Here is a 23,366-nt window from a genome sequence, read left to right as displayed (position 1 = left end):
CTGCGAAGCTGCCCCACCGCGCCGGGCGGAGTCGACTTCTAGCCTACGACCCCCACTCCGCACACGGCCCCTCCGCCGCGCTGCGGGCCCTTCAGCAGCCGGGCGCGGTTTCCCGGGAATGCGTTTCTCGCAGCACCGCAGGCCGCCCGGAACGGCCTGACGGAGCACCTCCCAGCGGCCCCAGCGCGGAGCCCTGGGCCCGGCGGTGGCCCGGTGGCGGCCCCAGCGTGGCGGTCTTAAGCCGTGGCGCGAGCCCAGGAGCCCCACTCCGAGGTACCCTAGCCGCATCCCCGGAGCTCCCGGTGGGGACCCTGGCGGGACCCTGGCTATCCCCCCCCGGCCCCGAAGGGCCCAGCTGCGCAGAGAGGAGCTTCGACCCGGCTCGGGCGCCCAGGTGGCTCGGCTCCGCCCAGGTAGGTAGGTTCCCTTCAGGTTTGACCCGCGGTTCTCTGGGGCCCCGGGGCTCTTCCTTTGGGTGGAGGTGGAGGGCCCTGCGCTCGGCGCCTCGTGTCCAGGCCTCTATGGGCATCATATTGATTTTTACATGTCGCTTCACAGTTCCCGAAAATAAACCCACAGCTGGGCGCTTAGGCAGTTGTTAAGCCGATGACCCTGCTTAATAATTCCCAAAGTAGTACAGGAGGTGGATGTTCTCTGACAGTCCCTCGCTCGTTACGATCTGATCCTTTGAGGTTTCAGTTGTAATTCCCAGGCTACCTACCACCTGTTAAGTAACTGTAGGGATCGATGGCTCTGATAAGGTTGGCCAGGCGTGGGTAAGAGAAGCCAGAGGGAACGTACTCTTAGTGCTTTTATACATTTGACACCCAGAGGAGGGCACAGTGTCTGAGTGACTGCCATGGGCTGCTTGGTGGGCCCGGAGGGCAGCGTCACCACAGGGTGGTCCTGCCTTGGTGGGGATCTCCAGGTCTTGTGGGTTGTAGCTGCCTTTTGTGATGGCCTCCCCTGACAGGCAAAGCACTATCAATCACTGTTCCATTTACTCTTCATGCCAGTCCTGCCAGGCAGACATCTTAATCCTGCTAAGAAGTGAGAGGTTAAAGCTCAGAAAGTTTGAGTAACCTGCCCATGGTCTCCACTGGAAGGCGACAGCAATGAGGCGTCAGCTCCTGGCCTGCATCAGCCGACACCCTTAGCACCCGCGTTTGTGACCGTCAGGCAGCGCTAGAACAGCCTTGAGGGGGGTCACCTCCTGCATCTGTGCTCCACTGGCTGCGGCTGAGCCCATGGTCTTGCCCTTCAGTGTGGAGGCAATGCCAAAGCTGGAAGGCTTTGAGTTCTGGAGCCGTACCCTGGGGGGGGCCCGCCACGTGGTGGCCCCCATGGTGGACCAGAGCGAGCTGGCCTGGAGGCTGCTGAGTCGCCGACACGGGGCCCAGCTGTGCTACACACCCATGCTGCATGCCCAGGTTTTTGTCCGTGATGCCAACTACCGCAAGGAGAACCTGTACTGCGATGTGTGCCCCGAGGACCGGCCTCTCATTGTACAGGTTAGCAGCCCAGCCTTCAACGCTGGCCAAGAACCTTTTCCTGGGCCTTTCCAGAAAAGGCTTCCCGGCTTTCCGAGATCAGAGGGGCAAGGGCAGGCCAGTTCTTACAGAGGTTGATCTCTTCCCAGTAGCTGCCTCAGACTTTTGGCAAATGGATGGCTTGGGTGCTGTGGAAGATTTGCAGCCCCTCCCTCCCTGCCCTTGACATCACCCTAGGTGCCCCCTCTTTATCAGACAGACAGAACAGCTCTGCTCTTGGCAAAATCAGTGATACTGGCTTTCTGCTACATCTGGGAGGATTGTGTGAATCTGTAACTTGCTCTGCTGATGGCATGGGGGTGCATCCTAGCTTGGTCATGTTGCTTTTTTTTTTGGCCACACTGTGTGGCATGTGGGATCTTAGTTCCCCAACCAGAGATTTGAACTCGTGTCCCACGCAGTGAAAGCATGGCGTCTTAACCACTGGACCACCAGGGACGTCTCTAGCTTGGTCATATTGTAAACATCTAAGATAGGATACCATCCTGCAGTCATCCGGGGTGTACCCCCACTGGGTCACCTATGAACCCCTGGGCAGCCCCAGTGCCAGGGCCTGGCTGGGGCTTGTGGCAACTGTCATGTCTCTTCCAGTTTTGTGCCAATGACCCAGAGGTGTTTGTCCAGGCGGCTCTTTTGGCTCAGGACTACTGTGATGCCATCGACCTGAATTTGGGCTGCCCACAGATGATTGCCAAACGAGGTAAGAGTTCCTGTTCTGGGGTTCTGCGTTGAGTACTGGCTTTTGGCTAGGGCAAGGCTTGGAGTGCAGAGATGCCAGATGTGTGGGTGAGCTGGCTGAGGGCCTTCCTCTGGCAGCTTTCTGATGTGGGCCCTTTCTTTGTTCCTCCCTCTGCAGGGCGGCCCTTCTTGGTCACTGGGGATAGGGGACAAGGTTCACCTGGCCGTCAGGGGCTTGTTACTTCCTCCATGCTCAGGAAGTTGTGGGGCTCCCTCTGGATAAATGCCTTTTGCTGAAGAGTCCCTCCTCCACCCTTGTGCTGCCTCGGGCACCAGTGGCCACTGCCCTGGCATCTCAGCCTTTCTCCCTCACTGGCCTGAGGAGTTCCTGGTTGGTCAGAGATCACGTGGGGTGCGCACTCAGCTCAGCACCCTTGAGTTCAGGCCACTGAACTAAAAGAACGTGGCCAGGCAGGTCGAGGCCAGTGTGGATGCAGGGGGAGGGTGCAGAGGCTGTGCTTGTTCTTTGCAGGTCACTATGGCGCCTTCCTGCAGGAGGAGTGGGACCTGCTCCAGAGAATGAGTGAGTTGGCTGTGTGCTGCCCTTGGGGACTTGGGGCCACATTGTGGTTGGGTGGCAAGCCCGAGACAGCCTAGCAGGACTCAGGAGAGGACAGTAGCTGGCAGAGTCCTCCTGGCCTTGGTGTGCCCTCCCCCTTCCTGCTGTGGAGGGCAGCTATGAAGTCGCCTGTCCCATACCTGTTGCCCTCCTTCGAACCAAATAGACGGTACTGGAGGGAGGCATCCTTGCCTGGACCACCTCTTCCAGTGTGGTTGGAGGCACAACTCACAGCTCCCTGTTACCAATGCGGGACGTCTCTGGAGCCTGTGTTCCTTTGGGGGGCTTAGCCATGGGTCCCCACAGCCTACTTGAAGCTGGCAGCACAGTTCTCTCAGGAGCCGACTCTGCCCTTCCCCAGTTCTGCTAGCCCACGAAAAGCTTTCTGTTCCTGTCACATGCAAGATCCGCGTCTTCCCAGAGATTGACAAGACCGTGAGATATGCCCAGATGCTGGAAAAGGCTGGCTGCCAGGTGAGGACCATGGGCTTCCAGGGCTCCATACTGCTTCCGCACTTCCAGAAACGCTCCTTGAGGGCTTGCCCCTGGGATGGGCAGGAATCGGCGACCTTTAGGTGAGGCCTGATGCAGGCAGGGAAGTCCCATGCTTGCGTCCAGGAGGCCAGTATTGCCTAGGGGTGGTGCTGAGCCTGAATCACCTTCTCCCCACCCACCCCTACCAGTCCTGGAGTCAGGCTGGTGCTTGCTCCTCCCTCACACCTTTGGCCTTGGCAGCACTCCTGCTGCCACTGCAAAGAGGACTGGCCCTTGAAAGCATTTGGGCTCTCACTTCCACATCCTGGGTGGCATAGAGGAACAGCTCTGACATGGGAGTCCTAGGCAGCACTCCCAGGGTGTCAGCTGGCTCAGGTGTGGCCCAGAGGAGTGAGGGAAGCTGACGCCCAAGAAGCCAAGGGCAGAGGGTCCCCTGGAGTGTTGGGGGCTGCAGCTGAAAGCGGAGCTGCAGCAGGTGCTCCTGTGTCCTAGTTGCTGACTGTCCACGGGCGCACCAAGGAGCAGAAGGGGCCCCTGTCAGGCACCGCGTCCTGGGAGCACATCAAGGCCGTGCGGTGAGTGGACACGGTGAACCCAGAGCGGGAGACGGCCCAGCCCCAGGGCAAGACCCTCAGCCCTTTGGGCACGAGATGAGGGTGCAGGGCCTGAGGGTGAGCAGCTCAGTGGGAAGATGGGAGTTTGGGGGCCTGGTACTGCCCCCAGGGTTGGGGGAAACAGCATCCTTCTGAGCGTGTGCTCATCCTGTTCCCTGACAGGAAGGCGGTGGCCATACCTGTGTTCGCCAACGGGAACATCCAGTGCCTGCGGGACGTGGAGCGCTGCATCCAGGACACGGGGGTGCAAGGGGTCATGAGTGCAGGTGAGGCTGTGCCCTCGCCTGCAACTAGGCCACCACTGTCAGGTGCTGGAGGGGTCCGTCCACATCGTGGCACCACTGGCCCAGCTGAAGAGCCTCAGGCTTCACGCAGTCATCACCGAAGGCCCCATCTGCCCGACTGGCCAGCACTCTCAGGCCAGTGGCCAGCCTTGCCCTGGGGATGGCCAGGCACAGGGGCCCTGAGCCTTGCATCACCTTCCCCTGCAGAGGGAAACCTGCACAACCCTGCCCTGTTCGAGGGCCGCAGCCCTGCCGTGTGGGAGCTGGCCGAGGAGTACCTGGACATTGTGCGGCAGCACCCCTGCCCCCTCTCCTACGTCCGGGCCCATCTCTTTAAGCTGTGGCACCACACGTGAGTCAACCCCCGTGGCAGATGCTGTCTGATCTGAGCCTTGCCTGGGGCCTTTGGGGTTTTTAAGATAAGCTCTCCACAGACATTCACAAAATCACCACCTGCCACCAAGTCAGGTCTGGGAGGACCGCAGTGATGTGGTGAGGTGGGGGAGGAGGAGGGATTGTGCCCCTCTGTGCCCAAGGCTCAGGGTCAGCAGTTGGGAGGTGGGGGCTGAGCCGGCTCTCTGATAGAGCATCTGTATTAGGCTGCAGGTGCATCAGCAGCTTCGAGAGGAGCTCGCCAAGGTGAAGACCCTGGAGGGCATTGCTGCAGTGAGCCAGGAGCTAAAACTGCGGTGTCAGGTAGATGCTGGGCCACCATGTGGTGGGAGAGACTTGGTCTTGGGCCTCTTACTGAGGGCCCTTTGGGCTTTTCCAGGAGGATATATCCAGGCAGAAGGAGGGAGAGAAGCCTTCAGGAGGCTTGCCTTTCTTCCACTGGATCTGCCAGCCCTACTTCCGGCCAGGGTGAGCCTCCTGCACATGGGCTGACCTGGGTGGGAGGTGTTACACAGAGGAGGGCTTTTCTGCCTGCTGCCCAGCCTTGGTGGACGTGCTGGACGCTCAGCTCCATCCCTTGGTGACTAGGGGCCTCCTTCCTTATCAGCCTGTGCTGTTTTATTTAAATTGCTTTTTCCATATGATGCTTCTCTAAGGTCCTCTGACCATGAGAGGATTTGTCCTGGGATCAGCTAGACCCTCTCTAGCTTCCTCTGGACTTTCTCAAGTGAGGCTGGGCTGTCATCTGTAGCCACAGCCCTACCCAGGGTTCAGACACTGGTGTCCCAGTCTCCGTGCCGGCTGCTGCGGTCTCAGCAGAGTTGCACATACGTCCTCATCTAGGGACTGTGGCTGGTGGGCTGCCTCTCATGGGTGTCCCTCAGCTCTGCCCACCATCCCCGCTTTCAGGCCCAAGGAGGAGAGCAAGGAGAATGGGGGTGCCCGCAGCAAGCGGGCCCTGGAGGAGGAGGAGGGCACCACAGATGTCTTATCCAAGAACAAGCAGAAGAAGAAGCTGAGGAACCCCCACAAGACCTTTGACCCTTTGCTGAAGCGTAAGTGGCTCCCACCACTGGAGTTTGGGGAAAAGGCCAGCCCCTAACGGGTCCCCCAGGGTCACGTGGCTCTGCTGCTTCCTAAGCTGTGGGCAGTCCAGCAGGAAGGGCCCTGCTGCCCTTCCACATGCCCAAGGAGACTGGCGGGTTCCCTGAGGCCACAGCCAGCCAGCCATCCTGCCTTCCACTGTCCCTCAGCTGTTGCCCTAGGGCAGCTAGAGAGGCAGGAGTAGGGCTAGGGGCTGCCGTGCCCAGGAAGGACCTTCGAGTGGGAGGCGTACAACATGGGCCATGGAACCCATGGGTCTTGGGTGAGTGGGATGAGGTTTCCCAGTAGGACCATGTATGCTGTGTCCTCTACCCACCCCAAGAGAGCAGGGACACCTACCAAAGGCTCCATGAAAAGGTGGCAGTGGTGGGTGGCCTCGCCTAGTTCCAACAGCACCTCCTTTTGCTCTTTTCTCAGCAAAATACGCAAAGTGTGATCAGTGTGGAAACCCAAAGGTGAGTCCATCCGTCCTGGCTGTTAACACCTAGGGCAGAGCTCAGCCCCAGAAGTGGTGGGGACCTGCACGGGCAGTCCTTTTTCTATCTGTGCTGGTGGCAGCCGGGTCACCGCCCATGGTAGGGGGGCTTCTTTCCTGTAAAGTAGCTCCGCCTGGCCTCAGGACAGCTCTTCCATGCTCCTGGACACTCACTCAGGCTACAGGGTGACTGAGGAAGGGGTATTAGCCCCTGGCTCACAAGCTTTTCTGTGTCCAGGGCAATAGGTGTGTGTTTAACCTATGCCGGGGCTGCTGCAAGAAGCGAGCTTTCAAGGAGACTGCCGACTGCCCAGGTGAGGAGCGCCTGCCGCCATCAGCACCACCCCGTTCCCCAGTGGGCAGTGGAGCCTCAGCCTCCTGAGCCCCATTTCCCTCCTCCTGCCCCTCTACCAGGTCACGGACTGCTTTTTAAAACCAAATTGGAGAGGTCTCTGGCCTGGAAGGGTGCCCAGCCTCAGCTGCAGGAACCACAGCAGGCCGGGCCTGGAGAACCAGGTGGCTTCCCTGAGGTTGTGGGCGGTGCCCTGGCCTAAAATGGGCAGCTACTGCCCCATGTGCTACCCCCCAGGCCTGCTGCTGAAGCCTCAACTGATGTCCCACTTAAGAAAATGCCTTTACTCAGGGAACCTCCTGCTACTTCACACGGAAGGACAAGCTGGTCTTCCCTTCGGCCCATGTTGGGGGCCCGGAGATGCTGTACTGAGGAGCAGGCTCCCAGGCTGGACCTGCCTTCCTCACAGCCCGCGTGTGTTCAAAATGAACAATAAACCATTTCAAAGATGGGATGTTCCCAGGCTTTTTGATAACCTGAGTGTTACTGGGGCCAATGGGGGCTGACCTTAGAACAGGGGAAGTGGGCAAGGCACCTCCTGCCTTCATCTTAGCCATGGAGACCTGCCTAAGGGAGGGCCACGTGCTGGCCTCCACCCCGCAAAGCCAAGTGGAGTGTGAGGAAGGGGGCCCCGTGGAGACAGGAAGGAGTGGTACCAGGGGCTGTTCTCAGGCTGCCCTTTAATGGACTAAGATTCAACAACGCTGCAACCTCAAACGATGCATCAGCATGGAGGCTGGGAGGCAGTGCTCCCAGTGGGGGCCCCAGGTGACATGTGGGTGAGCCCTGTGGGCTTCTCCTTCAAGGAAAGCCCGCCTCCTCCCCAGGCCCCCCACACAAGGTGCAGCGAGAGGGAGGGGGCACAAGAATCTGGGCACGTGGCAGCCCAGGCGGGGGCACCAAGGACTAGCGTCAGTCAGCAGCCAGACCCCTGCAGGTGGGCCACAGGCAACACCTCGGGGGGTGCCGCGGGAGCAGATGAGAGGCCCAGGAGTCCGAGGGTGGGGGGTGGGCAGGGTGGGGGTACGCAGACCATCCTGGAGGTGGAGGTTGCTCTTACATGTTGGTGCTCATCCGGGACTGGCTGTTGGCCGGTGTCAGCTCCCCTTGGCTCCCTTCCCGGGGAGGGGACTGCAGTGGAACCAAGGCTCAGACCAGGAAGGTGTGTGTACCCGTCCCATCCCTCCAGTCCCAGGGCTGTCCCTGCCCACACCTTGACGTGGATCTGGTTGCGCAGAACGGCCGCCCTCAGGATCATGGCTTTGGCACGGCGCTGGAACTCCTTGCCCATCAGCAGAGACTTCTCAAAGGTGGTGCTGCGTTGATCTACGTCCCGGGCATACAGGATCTGTGGAGGTGCAAGCTTCAGTGGGGCCCAAGGTCCCTCTCCCGCACCCCACGGCCCTGAGTCCGGCCACCTTGCTGTGGGAATCGATGCGGGCGTTGATGAGCCCCTCCAGGATGAGCTGCGTCAGCTCATCCTCCAGCGCCGCCACTGTGGTATTGAAGGCTGTGGCCATCTTGCGCATGTCAGCTGACACGTAGGGGCTGAAATACTGCAGAGCAGAGGGAACTGAGTTACTCAGACGCCTTCATAGCGCCCTGCCTCAGCCTCAGCCTCCACCAGAATGCTTACCTGAATGAGGGCCCGGTTGCGAATCTGTGTGTACAGGGTCCTGACGTGGGGAGCCAGGTACATGTCTAGCAGCAAGTTGTCCTGGCGAGGACAGCCAGTCAGGGACAGCTTGCCCCAGGCCTTCTGAACTTGCCCACCCTTCCAGCCAGGCCAGGCCCCTCACCTTCATCTCATCCAGCATTTTCAGGCATGAGGCATACTTGGACTCGTAGAATTTGAAGATGATGTCCCGAACCTGTGGCTCCAGCTCCAAGAACAACTTGAACGAGCTGCAGATGCCAGATTCCTCAGAGCTGGCCCTGCCTACCCACCTGCCCTGGAGGAGGCCAGGGGCACAGGAGCAGAGCTGCAGGGCCCAGCACCCGACCCTCCACCCACCTGCTAGAGATGACATTGCGCTGCAGCTCCTGCCGGTCAAAGGTGGCCAAGGCGCACAGGCCGCCGTACACGGCCACGTTGCTGGGGGAGAGCAGCTGAGAAGCAAGGGAGGTGATCAGAGACCAGGGGTCAACGGCAGGCAGCACAGAAGTCTGGGCCAGGCCCACCCTATCTCACCCATCGCCCCCTCAGAATGCCTAGGACCTCATGAGGATGAGCCCCCAACAAAGAGCCCAACTCTTGAGCCCTCAGCCTACTTCCCAAGGCCCAGTGAGGTCTCCTCCCCAGAGACCTCACGTCCCTCACCTCAGGGAAGTCGCAGTGGTCGAAGGAAGCCAGCAGAAAGCACTTGGCTGCCTGCTTGTACTTGCGTGCTGCCAACTCAGCCAGGCCTGGGGGCGGCAGGGGGGAGGATGAAGCCCAGAGGAAGCTGCCTGTCAACAGGCGCATCTGGGACAGAAATGCTGGCAAGGGAGAGGTAACCTCATCGGCCAGCATCAGCAGCTTTCTGGGAAAGCCAGGCACCCAAGGAGGCCGAGCAGCTGCTGTTACTACTGCAAAGGGCACCTGAGCTGTTCAGCTGACAGGGTGGGAATGGAGTGAAGGTGGGGATGGGGATGGAAGTGGGGGTAACCAGCCAGGACGGCAGCTATCAGAAGGCAATGCCTCTACCCCCAACCACGGGTTCCTACCTCCTGACCTCCCTGAGAGGGACATGAGTCAGGCAAGTGTCTGGTGCATGCAGCACAGGTTTGGGGCTTGTGCGTTTCCTGGGCTGGGGTCAGTTGGGGTGCCCTCCTGCCCCCATGCCCCCGGGTCCTCACCTGCCGCACATTTGAGCTTGGTGAGGATAGCCTGAGTCTGGGTGTCACGCTCCCCACGCTGCTGCAGGAGAAGGTGGCACAAGTGAGCGACGCATGCCCTCCATACCCTCAACTCCCAGGCACCCGGCTCCAGCCTGAGAGGAGCAGTCGCAGACTCCAGGAAGACAGGGCCCACCAGGGTCAGTAGTGGTCAGGGCTCCTGGATCAGGGTTTGAGGGGCGGAGAGCTATCTTTTTACCTCAGCGATTTCCGGGGTAGACTCTGCCTTGCTGACGTAGCTCAGCACATGAGACCAATTCTGCAAGTAGACGCTGACCTGGCAGGCAGGTGGGATGCACTCAGCCTGGGCGCCCCCTCCTGGTCCACTGGCATTGCTGCCCCGTGGCCACCCACCCTGGGCCCACCTTGATGACGTTGAGGCACATGTTAATGACGTGCTTGGCGCTGGTGCAATAGTCCCGGGCCCGGGAGTAACACTTGAGGGCGTTGCTGAGATCCCCACAGTCCAGATAGTGGTCACCCAGGTCATCATGTCCACGCCTGTGGGTCCGGGCACAAGTGGTCACTGGTTGGGCCATAGGACTGGCTGTCCAACCCTCGACTCCAAGGGCACACCTGAAGCTCTCTTGATGAAGCCCACCCCTCAGCCCCCTGGGCATACCTGATGCTCTCCTTGATAGAATTGCCCTTGTAGTTCTTCAGATCTGTGTCCAACTTCTCCAGCTTCAGCAAGGCCTTCTTTCTCGTGGCCTCCACCCAAGCTGTGTCCAAGGGTGGGGGCTCCACGCCACTCTCAGGGATGGCATCAGGCGCATTCTGCAGCTCCCTGAGGGAGGACCTGGCCATCAGGGGCCCACGTGCAGGGGGGGCGGGTGCCTCCCAGCGGCCCTCACCCCCATCGGGAGAGCGCCCAGGTGGCACAGGGGCAGCTGTGACAGCAGGAGCCCGCAGCCTGGCGGGAAAGCCCAGCAAGAAATAAGTCACACAGCTATGCCGAGAAGCCAGAAGTTGCCATCTCCACAGGCTCTGCCCAGTGTCAGAACTGCACACGCACACACACACGCATGCAGGTGTGGAAAGAGCCTGAATGCTCAGCAGGGAGAGTGAGAATCTCGCCCACTGAGCCATTCCCCACCCCCTCCTGGCTTTTCAACAAGAAAGCCAGATTACTGTGTTCTGGAGCCAAATGCTGCAGGAGCACAAGAAAGGCCTCTGCCTGGGCTGGCCACACACTACACCCTGTCCCTGCCCCACCTTGCTGAGCCCTGGCCTCACCTGGCAGCCTCTGAGAGCTTGCGGTGGATCTCCTCGTACATGTCCACATTGAAAGTCCTCTGCACAAAGGACAGGGCCATCTTCAGGGCCTCCACTCGCAGCGGGGGGCAGTGGTCAGCAATGAACTGCAGTCGCTCGATACGCATCAGGCCGCTATAGCTGGCCGCATACTGCTCAAGATCCTGGGGGCGGAGGTAGATTGTGCAAGCTGGGACCCTGGACCCCAAGCCCCCACCAGTGGGTCAGGAGCCGGGACACGTGGGCACCAAATCAACCACTGTCTGGGGTCTGAGGAAAGACCACTCAGGATGGGCCAGTGCAGGAGCCCGGAGTAAAGCTCTGCCCTGGGGGTGAATGGTCAGAGCCATGTGGGCAGCCAGTCACCAGGCTGAGCAATGAGGCAGGGCTTCCCAAGGTGGGCCGCAAGGAAGACCTGTCCAGGCAGTGAGACTTGACCTTCAGGGGGCCAGGCACAAGGTGCTTCTCCATGTCAGGGAAAAGCAGTTGCAGGGTCTGGAGGAGGCCAGCAACCCATTAAAAATGGGCAACTAGATATTGTAGTCCATTTGGTGGCAGAGTCAGACATGACTGAGCAACCGAACAACAACAAAGAAAGTCTAAACGTTTCTGAGTTAGAAAAAGATGTGGTCAGGGAGCCTAGCCTAGCCTGGACTTCCTAGCAGGACTGACACTCCAACCAGCCCCTTGACCCACCCCGGAGGAGAGCCTGTCAGACTCCATACCAGGGTCGGGTTCTCCACCACGTAGTTGACATCAGGGGCATTCTGCGGGTCCTCCTGGGGGTCCACGTCAATCTGCATGGGCTCCACGGCCCCCTGCAACACGGGCAGTCATCTTGGCACCTTGAGGAGGAGAAGCCCAGAGAGGGCGAGAGGCCCTCACTGTGCCCAGCTCAGCTCTGTCCGCCATCTCCCAGGCGGGCGGGATCCTGTCCCAAGACCCTACCCACTGCCCACCAAGTCCAGCGCCGCCACACCAGGGATGGGGCTTCTGGCCAGACTGTTGGCTCAAGAGCTGAACGCTCGACCGGACCATGATGGCCCATCTCTGGGGCGGGAACCAGACGCCGGAGGACCACTACCCAGGGACCCCAAGGGTCGCTACGCGCTCCCAGCCACCATTCTGACAGCAGCCTCCTCCAAGCCACGGGGAAGACACGGGCGGCCTCCACCCCGGCGCGGCCGAACAGCCGAAGCCGCAGCGCCGGGCGAGTCCCGCGGCTGAACCCAGCCGCAGTCGCGGCCGGGAGACGGGAGTGGGGCACCTGGGCGCCCTGCGCGGCCCGGCGGGCGGGCGGGCGGGCTGGTCCCGGCCCCTGTCCTGGAAGGTACCTCATAAAGCAGCGTACAGGCCGACAGGCTGGCGCTCAGGCTGAAGTCCCCGGCCGTGCCTGGCAGGAAGAGCTCTGACCTACCGCTGGGAGGGGTGCAGTGCACATCTGCCACTGACGACGCGGCCTCACGGGGGGCCGGGCCACCCCGCATTCTGTCCTGACTCTCTGCACCCCCCGACCCTGACACAGAGCTGGCTGGCTGCTGAAGGAGAGAGAGCGTTAGCGCGCCGGGCCTGCCGGGGCCGACGGGCGGGACGCTGCGGCCGGAGCCCGGGCGCGAGAAGGACGCCGCGCGAGGGGCGCGCACGGCCGGCCCCGCTCCGGCCCGGCGGCGGGGGCGCGGAGGGGCCGCCGGCCGCGGCTCGTTACCTGCAAGTTAAACACCTGAACCGGCAGCGGCATCTTCGCCCACCCCGCCGCGGCGCACCGTCCACTTCCGGGGCAGCGCGGCCGTGACTTCCGGGTCGCAGCGTGGGCGGGGCGGCCCTTAAAGGGGCCGCGGCGCGCCTGGCCGGGCGGTGCCCGCGGGTCCCGCGGCCGCATGAGCCGCGCGCGGGGGGCGCTTTGCCGGGCCTGCCTCGCGCTGGCCGCGGCCCTGGGTGCGCTGCTGCTTTTGCCGTTGCCGCTGCCCCGCGCGCCTGCGCCCGCGCCAGCCCCGACCCGGACCTTGGCCCCCGGCTCCGGCCCGCGCGCGCCCCCTGCCCGGCCCGCCACCGCCCCCCGCCTGCGGCCGGACGACGTCTTCATCGCGGTCAAGACCACCCGAAAAAACCACGGGCCGCGCCTGGGGCTACTGCTACGCACTTGGATCTCCCGGGCCCGACAGCTGGTGGGTCCGTCCGGGGACCCCGCCGACTCCGGAACCCCTGCTGACTCGGGACACCACCACCCCCACCCCAGCCTCCGCCTCTGGCAAACTCGCACGCCCTGAGATCCCCGCTCCTTCATCCTCAAACTTGCATCCTGCCCTGGACCCCACCCAGGATCCACCCCAAGACCCCCTACCCACAGATGTGTCCCCAGCATGGCTGTCAGGCCCCAGGCCTGAGAATGCAGGGACCCAGGACCCCCAGTGCCCACCCTCTCCTGCCCCTTCTCAGGCTCTAGTCTTGAGTGGGTTCTCCCAGCTTCTGGGCTGAGACCCCAGGAACGCCTCCAGCGAGCGCAAGCCTGGCCCTAGCAGGCCTGGGGATGCTGCGGGTAGAGGAGGCTGTCCCTGGTTCAGCACCCTCCCTTCTGGATCCCCAAGCCCAGGCTCGCCTGTCCAGCTTCATTCCCCCTTGCTCACCAGGCCAAGGCCCTGCCAGGCCCAGAGTCCCTGGGGTGGGGGGCTGCCCCTTGAAACCTCACAGGCCATCTCTCTGCAGACGTTTATCTTTACCGACGGGGACGACCCTGAACTACAGCTCCAGGGAGGTGAGTGCCCTCCCCAGCCCAACCTGGCTGCCGTGTCTGAGGGGTCTCGGTCTAGTGCCATGCAGCCCCCTGCTGTGTACACAGGTCCAGGAGTTAAGGCACCTGCTTAGGGTCATAACAGCTGGTAGAGAACAGAGCCTGGCATCCAGGGTCCACCCTTCCAGCCATGCTCTGGTCACTGGCTGACTTCCCAGGGCCTCTGGCTGGAGCCACGTCCCCTGAAGAAGGGCCAGCAGGGAACCATGCCTTCCAGGCCTGCCCAGATGGGGATGGTCCAGGCTCTCAGTCCTGTTTCCCAGTGGGTTTGCTTTCATGGGATTCCAAGTAGTTGTCATCTGCCTGGACCTCGGATGGCGGCAACAGGGTCAACTGAGTGAGGCCAAGACAGGACTACCATTGGGTCCGACTTCACGGTCTTGAACAGGATAGGCCTTGTGCCGGCCAGCCAGCAGCATTTAGCCCAACTTTAGTGGGGTGGGCTGGCAGCAGTTCTCACCCCGGCTCTCATGCTTCCATTTCTCCAATGGGCAGGTGGCCACGTCATCAACACCAACTGCTCCGCCGTGCATACCCGCCAGGCTCTGTGCTGCAAGATGTCAGTGGAATATGACAAGTTTATCGAGTCTGGACGCAAGTATGCGGTGGCCCAGGGCCAAGGGAGGCTGGTCCCCAACTTGGGTCAGGGGCTCCCCTGCTCCCACCCTCTGTGCCCAGCCTGGCTCCAGATTTCTACACATTCCCAGGTGGTTCTGCCACGTGGATGATGACAATTATGTGAACCCCAAAGGCCTGCTGCAGCTGCTGTCCACCTTCTCACCTAGCCAGGACATCTATTTGGGGCGGCCCAGCCTGGACCACCCCATCGAGGCTACTGAGAGGATCCAGGGAGGTGGAACCGTGAGTGCTGGGGCAAAACGGGCAGGGGCAGCTGAGAGTATGGAGACCCCAGCAAGGAAGGGCTGGGGCTGATGCCCAGTCCACCCAGAGGCGGTGTTTTGGTAACTGGGACAAGTCAGGAGGGGCTGGAGCCACAGGCAACTGAGTTTTAGAAGCCCTTGTCCTCTTGTCCCTTTGGAAGCTTCTGCCCCTGGGCCTGGGAGCAGTTAAGGGACAGTTTAAGGATGACCCTCAGAGTGTCCAAATGAAGAGTTAGGGTGACTAACCCTGACTAGTGGCTCCCTCCTTTTCAGGTGACCACGGTCAAGTTCTGGTTCGCTACCGGTGGGGCCGGGTTCTGCCTGAGCAGAGGCCTTGCTCTCAAGATGAGCCCATGGGCCAGGTGACGGAGGCGTGGCGGGAGGGAAGCAGGTGCTGGCTGCTGTGGGTGGGGGGTTGGGGTTCCCCAAGGCTGGAGAGGCACTGACCTGTCCCCCCTTCCGCTCCTCAGCCTGGGCGGCTTCATGAGCACAGCCGAGCGGGTACGGCTGCCAGACGACTGCACGGTGGGCTACATCGTGGAGGGGCTGCTGGGCGCCCGCCTGCTGCACAGCTCACTGTTCCACTCCCACCTGGAGAACCTGCAGAAGCTGCCACGCGACACCCTGCTCCAGCAGGTAGGCCGTCTGGGCCCCTGCCGCGTCCATGGCCGTCCCTGCATGGGGGCCTGCCCCGTGGCCCCCCCAGCTGAGCAAGGGCTCAGGGAGGGATTCTGGCGAGACAACCATGGGTCCCAGCATGGCAGCAAAGTTAAATGGACCCCGAATCCAGGCTGCTGGGACCCAGAGTCCCAGCCGTGGGGGATCCCCAGGCTCACATGAGGGCCTGTTGTAAAGAACAGCTACTGTACCTTCCCAGGGGGCGGCCCTGGGCAGCAGGGCTAGGGACAGTGGTCTGGGCGTGACCAGTGTTATAGACCTGGCCCAGGCAGGGAGTCCAGGCCCTCTCGCCCCTACACTTGTGCCAGCGGCCTCCCCCACGTGTCTGCTGTGCTCGCCGTGCCTCTCAGCCCCCGTCAGGCCCCATCACCTTTCTGTGGTGTTCCTGAGCTTGCCCTAAGAATGCTGACTCCTGGCGGGGCAGTGGGGACACTGGAATCCCGGAGGCTAAGCAGCGTTTCTGCTGGAGAACAAGGTAGGAGGCGCCGGCCCTGAGAGTGACTCTGCTTCCTCTCCTCTCCCAGGTCACTTTGAGCTACGGGGGACCCGAGAACCCTCATAATGTGGTGAATGTGGCTGGGGGCTTCAACCTGCAGCAGGATCCCACGCGGTGAGCGGGCGGTGGGGAGGAGTGCTGGGGCCAGCCCACCCCTCCAGCAGCCTGACCCCCGCTTTCCTCCCAGGTTTAAGTCCATCCACTGCCTTCTCTACCCGGACACGGACTGGTGTCCTGTGCAGAAGCAGAGCGACCTCGCTCCTCGGTGATCCTGACCCAAAAGCCTGGCTCTGCCCCAGGTGCAAGTGGGCGAACAGTGCTGCCCCCTCCTGGGCTCAATTAGCTACTCCAGGCGGCGACAGCCGGGCCCTCATCCAGGGAGAGACGGGCGCCCAACAGGCGCTCCAGCTAAACGGCAGGCCTCCCCACAGCCCCGGGCGGGCCCGGGTAAGCTGGCGCTGTGGGAGAGGAGGACAGTGCTGGGGGCCTGGGAGGGGGCTGGCATCTGCCTCCCAGGGCTCCATCCTGTTCCTCACCTGCTGGAGAGAGGATTCTCTGCCAGGGTCGGGTGTGAGATGCTGCCCCCTAGAGGTGACTGTCGGACGCCTTACTTGCTGTTCTCTTGGGATGCCACCATTCCCACACCAGGTCTGGAGCCCAGCCAGGGCCTCTGCCTCCACGGGGAACTGCACACAAGGGTGCAGACCCTCTGGACAGCTGTGCTCTTGGGTGCAGCTTACTCCTGGCCAGGTTGTCTCCATTCAGAGGCCACCTTCTTGGGGTCTCTTGGCCGAGAGGTCCTTCCTGAGGGACCTCGAAGACACTTTTCCTCCACTCTGACTCTTTGCTCAGTACTTTCCATCCTTCCCCCCTCCTGGGGGCTGAAAGTCCATGAAACAGCAGGAGCCTCTTGTTTGGGGCCCCCTCTGCAGTGAGACGTCCCCATCCCACCAATCGACCCACATTGACCTTGACAGTGCCTTTCCACAGGAGGAGGAAACAGAACAAGGGGAGCCAGCACCTGCCTTCTGGTCTCTCGCGCTGCTATTGCAACAAGTGAATAAAGGCTTGATTGTTACTCTCTGTTGGTCATTGTGTTAATTAACCAGTGACACCTGGCAGCTCAGCTTCAGGAAGGGCCACACAGCATCCAGCTCCTTCCCATGAAGGCACTGTCCCGAGACTAGCCCCCTCCCAGGCAGATCTGTGTTCCGTACAGCCTTGCTGGCCCAGCTGAGCCTAAAGCTGCCCACTGGACTCTTCAGTGTGAGCTGAAGAGTATATGGGTTGTGGAGGTGGTGTTCCTGCAGGGAATGATGCAGTCAAGGCAGACCTTGCTCCAGAAGGCAGACTGCCTGTTAAGACTTGCATACTGTGGAACTAGAGTGTGTATGTGCGCCAGCATGCACAGAACCATACGTTGAGTTCATGTGCCTCTGTCTGTGGGTGTCCACACATGTGCTTCCATATATCTGTGAATTGCTGTGTAAATGTGTGTATGTGGGTATGAATGCACATAGCTGTGTACATATGGGCAGGTGTGTGTGTATGTGCATAGGGCAGGCCAGCGACGCCCGGTAAGCAGGTTGGAGTCAGCATGCACTGATGGTCAGGCTGAGCGAGGTTCCTTGAAGAGGGGTATACGGCAGATCACCAGGAAGTGTCCATGTGCAGCAGCCACCCCCCGCCCCATTGTGTTCCCAGATGTGGAATATGTAACAGCCCTCAAGACCTAGACACGCACTGAGACCCCCAGACCACTGGGCACCCACAGAGCACAGAACCAGGATAGCATCAGTTGGACCAAAATATCCCTCCTCTGGCTGGAGCCACCTCAGGCCTAGATCTCTGGGCCAGAGCCACCTCAAAGGTACAGACTCCTCTCTTACCGGGTCCAGAGGAACAGTCACCCCCAAGCCGCCGAACCACCTCCAAGGGGTGGTGGGACTGGCGGGCACCCCCAGGCTGCAGCATGGTCTGCCAGAATGGGTGGACCATGTATTGTTCAGAGAGAAAAAAGCCTCGAAAACACACAAAAATGTTTACATGTGATTGCTCCTGAAAAAAACTGCAAAATTGGTAAAAATGTTTTTTTCCTCTTCCTTTGTTGTTCAGTTGCTCAGTCGTGTCCAACTCTTTGTGACCCCATGGACTGCAGCATGCCAGGTTCCCCTGTCCTTCACTATCTCCCAAAGTGTGCTCAGATTCACACCCATCAAGTTGGTGATGCATCTGTTTCATCCTCTGCCACCTGCTTCTCCTTTTGCCTTCAATCTTTCCCAGCATCAGCGTCTTTTCCAATGAGTCAGCTGTTCGCATCAGGTGGCCAAAGTATTAGAACTTCAGCTTCAGCATCAGTTCTTCCAATGAATATTCAGGGTTGATTTCCTTAAGGGTTGACTTGTTTTCTGTTCCTACTTTTTGATATTTTACAAATACCAAAATATGTTGTATGATAGACATATATTATGTATAATCAAAAAGAGTTAAAATTTTTGTAATTAAGGTTCAGAATTAAATTGTGTGTATTGACCCTCCATCTGACATTTTTGGACAACTGTTTACTAAGCATCAGTCCATTCCACATCACTGCATGCCAGAGGAATGATGATCTGCAAAATAAACCTGCTCTTGAGGCTGGAGAGAGCCGGCGTGTATGGGATGTAACCGCTGATGAGTATGAGCTTTCTTTGAAGTGAAGTGAAGTGAACTGAGTCGCTCAGTCATGTCCAACTCTTTGTGACCCCATGGACTATACGGTCCATGAATTCTCCAGGCCAGAATACTGGAGTGGGTAGCTGTTCCCTCCTCCCGGGGATTTTCCCAACCCCGGGATCGAACCCAGGTCTACCTATATTGCAGGTGGATTCTTTTTTTTTTTTTTTTTTTTGCAGGTGGATTCTTTACCAGCTGAGCCACAAGGGAAGCCCTGAGCTTCCATTGAAAAGAGTCAATCCTCATTATACTCCATGTTTCAAATTCACCCACATGATAAAACTTATTTGTAACCCTCAAATCAATACTTACTTTCCTGGTCATTCTCAGACAAACAGTGGTGAAAATTTTGAGTCATCAGATGTGTGCGTCCCCTGCTGAGGTTGAACAAGGTGAGACTCCACCCCAGAGATACCCAGAGGATGAAGACAGCTGAGGGCAGTGCAGAGTAAAGCAAGAAACTCAATGGGAACTAACTTCATTCTAGAATTAGATTTTGGTGATAGTTACATAATTTTGTGAATGTAATAACAACAACAAAAAAACTCTAGTGAATTATATACTTCAAAACTGTACACTTTTTGATATGAGTGATGTCTCAATAAAAATGTTATTTAAAATGTAAGCCAAGATGAAATTAAAAATTGAAATAGTCCTATATTTATTACATAATTTGAATTTAACAAAAATATTCCCATAAAAAAATCTCCAGGATCAGATGGTTTCATTGGTGAATTCTATCAAACATTTGGGGGAGGAATATCATCAATCTTAGGATCTTCCAGAAAATAAATGAGAACAGTTCCCAGATCATTTCATGAGGCCAGCATTACTCTGGTACCAAAATCAGACAAACACATTACCAAAAAAATTGACCAGTTGAATCTAAATTTTACATAAGGGACTTCCCCTAGTGGTCCAGTGGCTAAGACTCTGCACTCCTAAGGCAGGGAGCCTGGGGTTCCATCCCTGATCAGGGAAATAGATCCTGCATGCTGCAAAGAAGATCAAAGACCCTACGAGCCACAACTAAGACCAAGCTCAGCCAAATAAATAATTTTTTTTTCAAAAGCAAATTTGAAAAAGAACAAAGTTGAAGGATTTACACAGCCTGATGTCAAGACCTACTATGAGATGTTGATGAAAAATTAATCCGTTGATCTATGAAAGAAATGAAAATTTTTATTTGAGTCAAATTGGAGGATTATAAGCCAGGAAAAGCATCTCAGAAAGCTCTGAGAACCATCTGTTAGATGTCAAGGCACAGTTCTATAAGTTTTTTGAGACAGAGGGCCATACATCAAATGACATATTTTTAAAATACTTACTAACTAGCCAATTTATTTGGCTGCGTTGGGCCTTAGTTGTGGAATGCGGAATCTTCCTTGTGGCACAGAGGCTTTCTAGTCCTGCCTCTTGGGCACAGTAGTTTCAGTGCTCTGACTTAGTTTCTCCACTGCATGTGGGATCTTAGTTCCCTGACCAGGGAGCAAACCCGTGGCACTTCCATTGCAGGGTGGATTCTTAACCACTGCAGCACCAGTTTTCAGTCACTAAATCGTGTCTGACTCTTGCGACCCCATAGACTCCGTAGCCCACCAGACTCCTCTGCCGTGGCATTTTCTAGGCAAGAATACTGGAGTGGGTTGCCATTTCCTTCTCCAAAGGATCTTCCCAACCCAGGAATCAAACCCAGGTCTCCTGCACTGCAGGCAGATTCTTTACCGACTGAACCGCACCACCAGGGAAGACCCCAAATGACGGAAGATTGACAGTTTACATGATCCAGATCTAAGTGTCATGCTAGTAAGTCACGTGACCCCATACAAGATGAAGAAGAATGCTGTCTCTTCAGGAGTTGTCTAGTTGATGCTGGGAGAATGTTGCTCTTTATAGTTGAACTGGTATTCCTGCTGATGGGGGAGGTTTGGTTGATGCATAAATCAGACACACAATGCACAGTGAGGGGAGAATGTAGGCCAAAAGGGCAGAGAAGATTTTTTGTTTAAATATCTCATCTTGCCATAAAAATATGACTTCTATTTCACAAAGCTACAGTATGGAGACTGTGGTGCTGGCACTGGGACCAACAGATGGATTCATGGGACATGCAGCAGAACCCAGTCACAGATACACGCTTCTACCATCATAAGTGTTCCCAATAGAGTCATCAGAGCAATTTAAGGGGAAAAGTCTTTTCAGCAAATGGTGCCAGAATTAGTTTACTAATTAATTTTTTATAATTAAAAAAAAAAAAAGCCAACTTGGAGAAAGTACTAGTCAGGACGAGCTAGGCTGTGCTGCAGAAACCACTAAGCCCTGTAAGTAAATTTGTCCGTATAACACCGTGATATGCACGGGTGGCTCTCTTCTAATTGGTGAGTCAGGAACTCAGGCTGCTTCTGTCTTCAGGCCCCAGCATCTTGTAGTTTAAGTCCCCCTTAGATCGTCAGGTGAAATGGAGGAGAAAGTGGAATGAAGGCACACCAGATCCACACCACCTGAGCCCAAAAGTGACATTAATTTCCCACATTTCACTGGCTGAAAGAAATCACAGGGCCACCATAACAGCCAGAGAAACTGGAACATAGAAAGAGACCCATGGGTCTGCTGAACTCTGTGGCATTGATGTTACAGAGATGTATGACCAACCTAGACAGCATATTAAGAAGCAGAGACATTATTTTGCCAATATTGGTCCGTCTCGTCAAAGCTATGGTTTTTCTAGTAGTCATGTATGGATGTGATGGTTAGACTATAAAGAAAGCTGAGTGCTGAAGAATTGATGCATTTGAACTTTGGTGTTGAAGACTCTTGAGAGTCCTTTGGACTGCAAGGAGATCCAACTAGTCCATCCTAAAGGAAATCAGTCTTGAATATTCATTGGAAGGACAGATGCTGAAGCTGAAACTCCAATACTTTGGCCACCTGATGTGAAGAACTGACTCCTTGGAAAAGACCCTGATGCTGGGAAAGATTGAGGGCAGAGGGAGAAGGGGACAACAGAGGATGAGATGGTTGGATGGCATCACCGACTCAATGGGTGTGAGTTTGAACAAGTTCCGGGAGTTGGTGATGGACAGGGAAACCTGGTGTGCTGCAGTCCATAGGGTCACAAAGAGTCAGACACGACTGGGCGACTGAACTGAACCTAGTGCAAGTTTATGTGCCTGATGCACAGTGAAACCAAACATACTGAAATGCTTGAGTCTGGAGCAAAGAAAGATTGATGGCAGGGCCGAGCAAGGAAAAAGGGTGGCTCATGCTCAGAAAAACCCTGAACTCCCTGATGGTTTTCCAAGAGAAGTTTTTAATAGGTAAAATTTGGGGCAAAGACTGCAGGGATGTGACTTTCTTCTAATTGGTTGGTGGTGAGGTAGCAGGGCGGTGCTCCAGGAATCTTGGCTCAGCCTGAAGTTACCATCCTCGACCTGGGTGGGGGTCTTAGTTTCTGCAGAAGAGCCCAAAATATTGTTATGTGTATTCCTAGAGGAGAAACCAGGACCCTGCCCCACGACTACACTATTGTTTCTTGACTGCTCCTCTGCCGGCATCCCCTCCCTGGCTTAACAACTGTTTGAATCAGCATTTTGGGACTCAGGGATACCAGGCCAAGGAGGCTGAATGAAGTCTATTTCCTACAAACAAGAAATGGGGAACAGGGAAAGGATTTGTACCTGGGAGGGCCGCACAGGGTCCTACTCTGTTTGACCAAGTGAACTGAGGGAAAGATACTGGGTCTCTGATGTTGCTTGTTGCTTGTGCCACATTCTCACTGTGCACTTGTTATTATGAGAGAAATATTTCAGCCAGTGTCAATTACCTTGTTTGCAGCTAGAACCACTATAACTCATATGGAATGTGAAACACTGTCCATAAATGTAAATTGTTTTTGAAAGGAGTACTAAGGGGAGGCACAGCTTTCCAGGGGGCCCTAGTGGTAAAGAACCCACCTGCCAATGCAGGAGACATAAGAGACATGGGTTCAGTTCCGGGGTGTGGATGATCCCCTGGAGGAGGGCCTGGCAACCCACTCCAGTATTCTTGCCTGGAGAATCCCATGGACAGAGGAGTATAGTGGGCTACGGTCCATAGGGTCGCACAGAGTCGGACACGACTGAAGCAACTTAGCACACACACTAAGGGGAAGAAGAAAAATTAAATAAAACAGATGTTGGGCTGTATCCCAAAGGTGTAAGGGCTGTGCTTGCCCAGCTTCAAGACAGAAGAGCCCAGAGTCAACAACAGAGCCATCAGTGGTTTAACGGATTGGGGAATTTCCAGGTCTGGAGTAACACCCTACCATGTGCAGCTGACAGAGAGCAGGAAATGATGGCAGTCTTCTCTCCTGGGGGCTGGGGGGGGGTGGGGGGGACAGGGAAGATTGCCAGTTATAGGGGAATTGACAACAGATGGGCTCTTTAGTTACCAGGGGAACCAGTAAAGGGGCATGCCCCTCACCAATCCTTTAGTAGGAACAATCACTAGCTGAGGCCTGGGGCAAGTATGTAGGAAGGTCAGTCTGGTGTTAGGTTATACATGAAGCAGGCACTGGTAGGAAAGGGGATGTACAGAAAGCGAGAGAACAGTCATCTTGAGTGGCCTGACCATACAGGAGGAATATAAAAAATAGAGAAGATATGGAAGGTAAGCCCCTCAGCTTGAGAGGGTGGCTCTGAGTCCAAGCTTGAACTGCTCGCTGCACAACAGGCCAGTAAATTGAGAGTAAGAATCAGTAACTTTTTTCAGAAAGCCAACAGACTGAGAAGATAGTGGGCTACCGTCCCAAAGAATCATCTTCCCAGAGTTAGAATTCAAGCTTCTTAAACTAAAAGGGGGGGGGGGGAAGTTCTGGTTCTGGCCAGACTCTGGAGGGCATGTGTTTTTTCTTCCTGCCTACAACCATTCACAGTTGGGCCTAGTTGGGATATTTCCCGAGAGTTACACAAAAGTATTTTAGCTTCATGCTTTTTACCTGGGAGACAGGGTTCCCAGAGATAGGCCATTACATGTAACTTAGTTAATAGACAATATCCCTTAGGTAATTAACTTTTCAAAGGATACAGGCTCTTCCCTATTATAGCTCCTGGGTACTGCACACAGTTATAGGGGA

General features: G+C 57.0%; 3 protein-coding genes across 14 annotated transcripts; 2 read left to right on the top strand and 1 right to left on the bottom strand.

Annotated features, from left to right (window-relative positions):
• The first annotated feature begins 36 nt into the window (after positions 1-36).
• DUS1L (dihydrouridine synthase 1 like) lies at positions 37-7,011 on the top strand. Of its 5 annotated transcripts, XM_065910495.1 has the most exons (14): positions 46-413; positions 1,017-1,511; positions 2,142-2,250; positions 2,761-2,811; positions 3,209-3,321; positions 3,835-3,917; positions 4,119-4,222; positions 4,448-4,592; positions 4,840-4,936; positions 5,013-5,101; positions 5,543-5,688; positions 6,155-6,192; positions 6,451-6,526; positions 6,627-7,011. In XM_065910495.1, the coding sequence occupies exons 2-14, from the start codon at positions 1,248-1,250 to the stop codon at positions 6,764-6,766; spliced, it is 1,455 nt and encodes a 484-aa protein (XP_065766567.1). In that variant the 5' UTR covers positions 46-413; positions 1,017-1,247; the 3' UTR covers positions 6,767-7,011. The 5 variants fall into 5 exon arrangements, with proteins under 5 accessions (XP_065766566.1, XP_065766563.1, XP_065766564.1 ...); XM_065910494.1 differs by having other exon boundaries at positions 37-413; positions 1,265-1,511; positions 4,119-4,592; XM_065910491.1 differs by having other exon boundaries at positions 38-413; positions 4,119-4,592.
• A 220-nt stretch (positions 7,012-7,231) lies between these two features.
• Positions 7,232-12,496, bottom strand: GPS1 (G protein pathway suppressor 1). Of its 8 annotated transcripts, none has more exons than XM_065909032.1 (14): positions 12,401-12,496; positions 11,421-11,513; positions 10,678-10,859; positions 10,064-10,354; positions 9,807-9,942; positions 9,641-9,718; positions 9,403-9,463; positions 8,885-8,970; positions 8,579-8,673; positions 8,364-8,469; positions 8,201-8,281; positions 7,983-8,120; positions 7,778-7,912; positions 7,232-7,695 (listed from the first exon to the last, which is right to left on the bottom strand). In XM_065909032.1, exons 1-14 carry the CDS (start codon positions 12,431-12,433, stop codon positions 7,621-7,623), a joined length of 1,590 nt encoding a protein of 529 aa, XP_065765104.1. In that variant the 5' UTR covers positions 12,434-12,496; the 3' UTR covers positions 7,232-7,620. The 8 variants fall into 8 exon arrangements, with proteins under 8 accessions (XP_065765104.1, XP_065765105.1, XP_065765107.1 ...); XM_065909033.1 differs by having other exon boundaries at positions 9,403-9,460; XM_065909035.1 differs by having other exon boundaries at positions 9,403-9,460; positions 10,064-10,228; positions 12,401-12,495.
• A 19-nt stretch (positions 12,497-12,515) lies between these two features.
• Positions 12,516-16,616, top strand: RFNG (RFNG O-fucosylpeptide 3-beta-N-acetylglucosaminyltransferase). The gene is made up of 8 exons (XM_065909041.1): positions 12,516-12,860; positions 13,399-13,447; positions 13,979-14,081; positions 14,191-14,344; positions 14,638-14,726; positions 14,835-15,000; positions 15,567-15,652; positions 15,726-16,616. Exons 1-8 carry the CDS (start codon positions 12,573-12,575, stop codon positions 15,805-15,807), a joined length of 1,017 nt encoding a protein of 338 aa, XP_065765113.1. The 5' UTR covers positions 12,516-12,572; the 3' UTR covers positions 15,808-16,616.
• The last annotated feature ends 6,750 nt before the right edge of the window (positions 16,617-23,366 follow it).

The sequence above is a fragment of the Muntiacus reevesi genome, chromosome 18 (genome assembly GCF_963930625.1).
Source record: "Muntiacus reevesi chromosome 18, mMunRee1.1, whole genome shotgun sequence".
NCBI lineage: Eukaryota > Metazoa > Chordata > Mammalia > Artiodactyla > Cervidae > Muntiacus > Muntiacus reevesi.
This window is presented reverse-complemented; position numbering and strand designations above follow the sequence as displayed.